Source organism: Magnolia sinica, chromosome 15 (genome assembly GCF_029962835.1).
Source record: "Magnolia sinica isolate HGM2019 chromosome 15, MsV1, whole genome shotgun sequence".
NCBI classification, from domain to species: domain Eukaryota; kingdom Viridiplantae; phylum Streptophyta; class Magnoliopsida; order Magnoliales; family Magnoliaceae; genus Magnolia; species Magnolia sinica.
This window is the reverse complement of record NC_080587.1, coordinates 76,478,106-76,487,285: the sequence shown is the minus strand read 5'-3', so window position 1 is coordinate 76,487,285 and position 9,180 is coordinate 76,478,106. Positions and strand designations below refer to the sequence as shown.

The 9,180-nt window shown below is 42.4% G+C and overlaps 1 protein-coding gene across 1 annotated transcript; it reads left to right on the top strand.

The window, feature by feature from the left end:
• The first annotated feature begins 830 nt into the window (after positions 1-830).
• Positions 831-8,788, top strand: LOC131227003 (putative pectinesterase 63). Its single transcript, XM_058222690.1, has 4 exons — positions 831-1,340; positions 7,728-7,934; positions 8,016-8,251; positions 8,629-8,788. Exons 1-4 carry the CDS (start codon positions 831-833, stop codon positions 8,786-8,788), a joined length of 1,113 nt encoding a protein of 370 aa, XP_058078673.1.
• The last annotated feature ends 392 nt before the right edge of the window (positions 8,789-9,180 follow it).

Genomic DNA, 9,180 nt, shown 5'->3' with positions numbered 1-9,180 from the left:
TTTGGTATTAATTAAAAAATTATATACCAAAGTACCGCTATACTGATCTTACAAATCAATGGTCAAGATCATTATTTAAGTATATCTTTTAAAAAAATTCTTCATCAAGAACCATCGACCCATTTCTTCGTTTGGGACCCATTGGGTGCGGAAGGTGAACGAAGGTAGGTCGTGACACTAGCCAAACGATCTCAACAAGATCACGCGTGAACAGAATAGCCCAAAAGAACTCACATGACGCTTGGTAAAAGACTCTCATGGAGAGTGTGATGGTTCATATGCATTACAAATTATATTCGTGATATACATGTAATAATTCAAACTTCCAAATAGTGGGATTCCAGTTTAAATGGGTCATAAACTCAAACTTACACTTGAATAATGACTTACCTGCTTGATTGGTGGACATCTATTGGACGGTTAAACCAAAACCAATCAACGGTTTAAAGTAAAAAAAAATTAACGTACCTCAATCTATCAGAATTTTGAATAGTCCAATTAATATCATTTTATTAGAGTGGTCTATCTACGCAAGGTACCATGAGTTAGACGGTTTATATTGAGCAACACATGTGACACGTGAAAATTTTCTTGGCATGCGAGTGTCAATCATCGTAGGCTGACAGAGTATCAAATAACTACCAATACGCACGTGCAAAATACTCTGAAACTAATGGCATTCTAGAAATTTCTTATAAAATTAAGGGCATTTGTCTACTGCATGAACGAAAATACGTTAAAGCCAGCTCTACGGTTTTGTTTTAGTTTTTCCATAGCTTATAAATCCACCTCTCTTCTTCCCTCCACAAAATCATCTGGTGATCGGAAAAATGGCCGGAAGTGTGACGCAGGGAGCGCTCGCTGCGACCATTCTGTTTATTCTTCTCAGCTTAGCGATATCCACTGATGTTCCAACCCCTGCCAACTCAGCCGATCTCGACCGTTGGATCTCGGTCAATACCATGGCATTCAATGCTCGGAGGGCTGAGATTGCAAGCGGGATCGACACCAAGCTCGAACCCCGGTTGGTGGTGGCAGAGAAAAAGAGACAGGTGATAACGGTGAGTCAAGATGGGAAGGGTGATTTCAAAACTGTAACGGATGCCGTTAACAGCGTCCCAGCAGGGAATTCACACCGCACAATTATAAAGATCGGGCCTGGGATTTATAAGGAGAAGGTGTTGGTGGATCGATCTCGGCCGTTCATCACATTTTATGGGGAGCTGAATGCAATGCCGACCATTACATTCGATGGGACAGCTGCGAAGTATGGAACTATATACAGCGCGACGGTCGCAGTGGAGTCACACTTCTTCATGGCCGTCAATATCATCTTCCAGGTCCGTTCTCTTGTTATTTCTCTTGTTCTCTAGGACTTTTTATTTTTTTTTGCGCGTACCAGGACCTCGTGGTGTGTTGATGCGACAAAGATCTTTGGACCCCACCCTAAATGTATGTGTTATATCCACACCGTCCATCTATTTTGCACTATCATTATAGAGAATGAGCCCAAAAAAGAGGTAGATCCAAAGCTTAAGTGAACCACACCACATAAAGAAATGGGGACAATGATGACCACCATTGAAACCTTGCTAGAACCCACCACGATATTTATTCTCCATCCAACCTGTTCATCAGGTCACGCAGACCTGAACGAAGTGAAAACACAAACATCCATAAGCTTCCAATGGTTGAACGAAGTGAAAACACAAATAACATAGTAGGCGTTCAATCCCCACTGCTTTATATGGTGTGGTACATTTGAGGTTTGGATCTATTTCTATCTCGCACCCACGGGGGAACAGATTGCCTGTGACCTCAGCAGAGATATTCTTGTCCTCGGTGTGGGGGCTAGATATGTTCGTGACAAATCCACTCCGTCCATCTGTTTTGACAGATCACAATTACACGATTCTAATATTCAGGCAGATCCAAAAGTCATGTAGCCCACACTACGCGAAACATCGGGATTGAACGCCTGGGGGCAATTAGATTCCTGCGCATGGGGCAACGTGGGGTCCACAGAGATGTCCGTGACAAATCCATTCCGTCCATCTGTATTGCAGGATCACAGTAGGATGGAGTTTAAAAAAATAGGCAGATTAAAAACTCATCTGGGCTATTTCACATGAAACATTGGGGATTGAACTCATGTGGGCGAAAGAAATTTTGTGTCAGGATGATATTTGTGCCTGCAGTTTATCTGAGTGGTTATAACCATATGAATGGTTTGGATGGCATATAAACATCATTGTCAGCTCTTTCAACGGTACACCTTTCCGTTCCTAACTGTTTCGTTTGGCGTCGCCCACCTGAGTTTTGGATCTGCCTGGTTATTAGACTTCTGCCCTACTGTGGTCTTTCAAAACAGATGGACGGAGTGCCTTTGTCACGGACATCTCTGTGGGCCCCACACAGCCTGGGCACAGGAAATCTCTGTGTCCCTCGTCATAGACAATCTAATGTTGCTAATATGCACCGGTACTGCGAGACTATAGCTCTGGTCGGGAGTAGGAATTGGACGTGTTTGTTTTGTCAATGGGCTAGGCCACTCTTATGTGTTGGCTTTACAAAGCCTTAGAACCTTACACACCACAAAGCTATAAAAATAAAAACTTCTTTTATTTAATTATTTTTTTTCTTGCTTTTCACTTGCTGCACTGTTGCTGCACACACTTACTGTAATCGGCTACACAATGTGCCTTCTATAAATGTAATCTGCGACACAATGTGCCTTTTATAGGCTTTTGCACCTAATATGCCCTCATTCTGTATCATTAACTACATTTAATCCATCAGTTTCAAACGTGTGGAAATCCACCAGCCACAACACGTGCAAAATGTGGAAATTCCAATAACCACAACATGTGGCGTTTCAAATGCCATGAAAGCTTCTAGACATTGCTAGAGCATCTGAACCGTCCATTTGGTTTGGACATTCCAACACTTCCCTTCAAACCAAAACAGGCTTTATTCCAAGCATCGATCTTAGTCGTCTAAATGTATCAGTTGGTAATGCCTTGGTGAATATGTTTGCGACCTATTCAGTGCTATGATAGTACTCCAATTTCACCACTTTCTGCTTCACTTGATCTCTGAGAAAATGGTATCGAGTATCGATGTGCTTGCTCCTTCTATGCTACACCGGATTTTTTGAGAGTTCGATTGCTGACTTGTTATCCACATATATAACTGTGGATCCTTCCTGTGGATGCTTCAGCTCTTTTAGCAGGTTTTTCAACCAAATCGCCTCACAGACCGTGGATGATACTGCCACGTACTCTGCTTCACATGTGGATAAAGTAACAACACTTTACTTCTTTGAGTTCCATGTGAAAGCAGTCGATCCAAGATAGAAAACATATCCCGTGGTGCTTTTCCTTTTATCTTGGTCACCTCCCCAATCACTGTCTGAGTATCCATACAACATTGTTTCATCATCATATGGATAGAAAAGACCGAATTCCATTGTTCCTTTGACGTACCTGAGGATTCTTTTTGCAGCTAGCTAATGTGATTCTTTTGGTGCTTTTATGTACCTACTTAGAAGCTCAACACTGTAGACGATATCTGGCCTTGTGATTGTGAGGTACCTTAGGCTTCCAATCAGACTCTTGAACATAGTCGAGTCAACGCTTCTTCCTTCTCCGTCCTTTGTCAGTTTTAAGCCCGTTGATACAGGCGTGTTTACGGCATTGCAACGGGCATCTTGAACTTTTCAAACAATTCCCTGACATACTTCTTCTGAGATATATAGATGTCACCATGTTGTTGCTTCACTTCAATGCCCAGAAAAAATGACATTAGACTTCCGTCGGTCATCTTGAACTCCTTAAATATGGCCTTATTAAATTCATCAAACATCGGTCGACTGTTTCCTGTGAACAGCAGATCATCAACATATAGGCATGCTATGAGGATGTCGCCATGAGCATGTTTCTTAATGTAGACTACATGCTCATATAGACAATTGGTGAAGCCGTTCTCTTGAAGATAGTTGTCGATGCGTGCATTCTAGGCACGAAGAGCCTGCTTCAACCCATTAAAGGCTTTTTTTAGTCAATACACTTTGTGTTTCTCCCCTTGAACAACAAAACCTTCAGGCTGGTCAACATAGACCTCTTCTTCCAGAATTCCATTCAGGAATGTAGATTTCACATCTAGTTGGTAGATCATCCAACTATGATGGGCTGCAAGGGAGATAATCATCCTAACAGTGTCAAGGCGAGCAACAAGAGCAAAGACTTCTTCATAATCCACCTCGTATTTCTGTTTGTAACCCTTTTCTACGAGCCCTGCCTTGTAGCGATCTATTTCACCATCAGCATTTCGCTTGATCTTGTACACCCATTTGACGCCAATAGTTCTTTGGCCTTGAGGAAGTCAAGTCAGATCCCATGTATTGTTCTTCTCAATGGCCTGGATCTCCTCTTCCATAGCCGTCCTCCAGCATTCTTCTTCTACGGCCTCCTCAAATATAAGAGGCTCGTGGTCCGCATACAAGTAAAACAAATTTACTTCCTCAGTTTCGGCGTAGATATCGTTTAGGCTCCTCATTTTGATAGGAGTCAAGGGTGAAGGAGAACTGGATGATGACGTGCTGGCTGAATTTTGATTTGATGGAATACTTCCAGAGGAGATGGAACGTATCGCTGGACTTCTGTGTGCAAACTTTTCGATGGAAGAGGGTGTTGCAGGTGTCTGCTCTTGGTTCTCATATTTCTCTTCTTCATGTTCTTTAACCGTGACTTGATTTTCTTTGGCTGAATCTTCCTCGTTCCATTTCCATGCATCTTCCTCGCAGAATACTACATCTCTACTCACCACCACTTTATTGGTTAGTGGGTTGTAAAGCTTGTACGCCTTCGATACTTCACTGTAGTTGATGAAGATGCACCTCTCGCCACGATCATCAAGCTTTTTCCTTCTCGTTTCTGGAACTTGAGCATATGCGACACACCCAAAGATCCTTAGGTACGCCACGCTCGGTTTGTAGCCACTCTATGCTTCTTGTGGTGTCATGTTTCTTACGCTCTTGGTTGGACACCGATTGAGCAAGTAGGTAGTACATGCAAGTAGGCAGAAGCTTTTTGACATACCTTTCTCTTTGAGCATGGTTCTTGTCATGTCGAGGATGGTGCGGTTCTTTCGCTTCGCAATGCCATTCTGCTGGGGCGTGTAGGCTGCAGTGTGTTGCTGCTTGATGCCTTGTTCCCTGCAATACTCTCGAAAGGCATTTAAGGTGTATTCTCCACCTCTGTCAGATCTTAGTACTTTAATTTTGTGACCACTTTCAACTTCAACATGAGCTTTAAAATTTTTAAAAATAGTAAAAGCAGTAGACTTTTCTTTGATTACATACACCCACAATTTTTTACTGAAATCGTCAATAAAGGTAATACAGTATTTATTACCTCTAAGAGATATTGGCTCCAATGGTCCACAGATGTCAGTGTGAACCAACTGCAATGGTTCTCTTGCTCTTCGGGATACTCCACTCAGAAAGGAGTTCCTTTGTTGCTTGCCGAGTGTGCACACCTCACACACATGTTCTGGAGCTTCAATAGCTGGCAAGTCATGTACCATACTTGATAAGGATAAGAGTTTAAGGCCACTGAAATGGAGATGCTTAAAGCAAAGATGACGTCTCTATGAATCTTTCTTCACGAGTTCATAGAGACACTTCTCAGCCTTTGTGTTAATATGGAGCGGAAACATGCGATTCTTTGCCATATGGACTTGAGCCATAAGTCTCCCGTGTGCATCTCTTATAGAGGGAGAATGGTTTTCCATGTGTATGACATACCCCTTCTCAAGGAGTTGGCCGATACTGAGGATGTTACTTTTCATGTTTGGTACGTAATACACATTACAAATAAAATTCGGCACACCATTCTTTTGATAGATTTTAACTTTTCCTTTACCTTTCACAGGAACTTTTGATGAGTCTCCTAGACTCACATTTCCATGAGCATCTTCTGCCAGTTCCACAAACAGCTCCTTCTTTCGACACATGTGGTTACTCGCACCAGAGTCGAGATACCACACGTCATGTTGATCATATGCTTCTTCTTGTGCAAGAAGAAGTGTGGAGTCTTATTTTTCATGATTTGATGCTTCTGCATAATTAGAATGCTCATCTTGATCTACTGGTTTGCTCCAACAGTCTGAAGCATAATGGCCGAACTTGTTGCAATTATAACATTGAATATTTTTTATATTTCCACGACCACGCATGGAACGACCTCTACCATTTCTTCTTCCACAAAAATTGATAGTCTTTTGTTGATTTTGTGATTGGCTTGGATAATATCCATGCCCTCTGCCTCTTGCACGATTGCTAGTGCCATGGCCCCCTCGTTGTGTATGACCATTCTTTTGTTCATTTAGAGTCAACTTAGACTCTAAGGCATGTTCAAGCATTGAACCCGCATTCTTTTGCATTCGTTGCTCATGTACTTGCAACGAGCCCATTAATTCTTCAATGGACAGATTTTTTAAGTCATTTAATTCTTCTATGGCAACAACCACATGTTCAAATTTGGTCGTGAGGGATCGAAGTACTTTTTCAACAACCCATACATCTTCGATCTTTTCACAATTTCTTTTCAACTTGTTAACAATAACAAGTAACCTTGAAAAAAAATCAGAAATGGTCTCACGTTCCCTCATGTGTGAGGTCTCGAATTCGGCTTTAAAAGTTTGGAGACGAACCTTCTTCACACGATCAACTCCTTTGAAGATTGTGCTAAGAATATCCCATGCTTGCTTGCATGTTGTCGCTTCAGCGATCCGTTCAAAGGTAGACTCATCCAACCCTTGATAGACAAGAAATAGAGCCTTCTTGTCCTTCTTTCTTTGATATTTGAGGACCGCCCTTTGATCAGCGGTGTAGAGAGCTTTTTGTTCCGTTGTGGGTTCTACATACCCATCACTGACGATATCTCATAGATCTTGGGATCCGAACAAAGCCTTCATCTGGATGCACCAGTTTTCATAGTTATCCTTAGATAACTTTGGAATCTACGGCTGGATGGACGCCATCACTTTTTCACACTACGGATCAACAACACCTTTTTCTTGGCGTAGCAGTGGCAACACCTTGATCACACGATCTGAACCTTCAAACTATACCTGGTCCCACGGGATTGTCTCGCTCTAATACCAGTTTGTTGGTTTTATTTTATTATTATTATTTAAATAAAAACCTTTTTTATTTAATTATTTTTTTCTTGCTTTTCACTTGCTGCACTGCTGCACGCACTTATTGTAATCGGCTACACAATGTGCCTTTTATAGGCTTTTGCACCTAATGTGAAATACCTAATATGCCCTCATTCTATACCACTAACTACATTTAATCCATCAGTTTCAAACGTTTGGAAATCCACCATCCACAGCCACAACACGTGTAAAACGTGGAAATTCCAATAACCATAGCATGTGGCGTTTCAAATGCCATGAAAGCTTCTAGACGTTGCTAGAGCATCTGAACCGTCCATTTGGTTTGGACATTCCAACGTTATGTTTAAGGGTCAGGATTTTCAGCCCCACGTTCCAAGCTCCTACGTAGTCTTATTGTTGTATATGTTTTTAATGGTCGACGAAGTGGGCCCAACCGTATATTTGAGATTCTAAGGCAAGTTATGGGTAATAAAACATTTCATGACTCTGGATTCAACACCTCTGGAATTCATTTATTTATTTATTTATATCTTAACTTCTAGAACACAGCTCCAGAGCCAGCACCTGGAGCACAAGGAGGACAGGCAGTTGCAATGCGTATATCCGGCGACAAAGCAGCTTTCTATAACTGCAAGTTCTATGGATACCAAGATACTCTCTGCGATGATATAGGCCGCCATTTCTTCCAGGACTGTTTCATTCAGGGCACCGTTGATTTTATCTTCGGCAATGGAAGGTCCATCTATAAGGTTCTCTCTCTGTCCCGAATCACTGGATACTCGTCAACTCAGTGAGTCAACTCATTTTTAATGGTTTGTGGATCATTGCAGAATTGTGAGCTACACTCAGTGGGGAAGGGTGCTATTGCAATCACAGCACAAGCAAGGAACAGCGTGGCTGACAAGAGCGGGTTCTCATTCCTCCACTGCAAAGTTACAGGCAGTGGCAATGTCTATCTGAGTCGGGCATGGAAGCAAAGCTCAAGAGTTGTGTTTGCATACTCGTACTTGGACAGCCTTGTAAATCCTAAAGGATGGGATGATAAGGGATACTTAGACCGTCACCAGTAAGTTCATCTCACTAGATTTCTTCACTTATCATGAGCCACCTACTATTTACACCCATCTCTCTACATCTTCTTTCCTAAAAAGAAGGGCTTTGGGCACTATAGTCCCAAATTATGGTGACTCGACTTAAACGCGCCCGAGTCAGATTGACTCAGTAGGTTATTGAAATGGTTCATGAGGAAACTCGCTCATGAATGTGACTTGGTTTTGACACGGCGAGACTCATCTAGTCAGTGGAGGCGACTTGGCCTGAAAATCGGCAAAGTCAACTGGGCTTGAGGTGATATCGAGTCGGAGTCACGAGGTAACTTAGGTCCTGACTATGGCTCAGTCTAAGATATTCCGCTCTTTAAATTATTTTCTCACATTTTTGCAGGACTGTTTTCTACGGGGAGTACAAATGCATGGGGCCAGGGTCGAGCACCAGCCAACGTGCGAGCTATGGCAAGGTCCTGACCGATGCCCAAGCCAAACCCTTCATCAGCATGACTTTCATCCGCGCTGCCACGTGGCTACTCCCTCATCCCACGCTCTAGGGTCCCACCCAGGCGCTGGTTGCTAACCTGCACACATGGTTCATTTAATGCTTATACGCGTGATGCAAACTCAATGTATATATCTCCCTTCGTTTGGGAATATGATAATTACTTTTGTATCATGTGAGGAAATCATGCAACTCAGTTGCGTTTGAAGTTGTTGATGCAAAAAACTCGTGTGTCTCCTTCCATCCTCTCACTGCATAAGAAGGAGACAAAAGAGACCCTGACTAGAGCTGGGAAACCTCTAATGCTTAAGTCAGTGATAGGATCGTGAGGAAAAGTTTTTGAGGAAAGTTTTCTGCATACCTTTTACCTTAGAGATCCTGTGTATTTATAGGAATAGGAGGGCCCCATCGTGCAAGGATTCTTCTCTTGATATCTCGGAGTTT

Excerpts from the sequence above, each read along its gene's own strand:
- LOC131227003 (XM_058222690.1), top strand. The coding sequence starts at position 831 with ATGGCCGGAAGTGTGACGCAGGGAGCGCTCGCTGCGACCATTCTGTTT. Across the intron at positions 1,341-7,727 it reads CCGTCAATATCATCTTCCAG|AACACAGCTCCAGAGCCAGC; the intron begins GTCCGTTCTCTT and ends CTTAACTTCTAG. Across the intron at positions 8,252-8,628 it reads GGATACTTAGACCGTCACCA|GACTGTTTTCTACGGGGAGT; the intron begins GTAAGTTCATCT and ends ACATTTTTGCAG.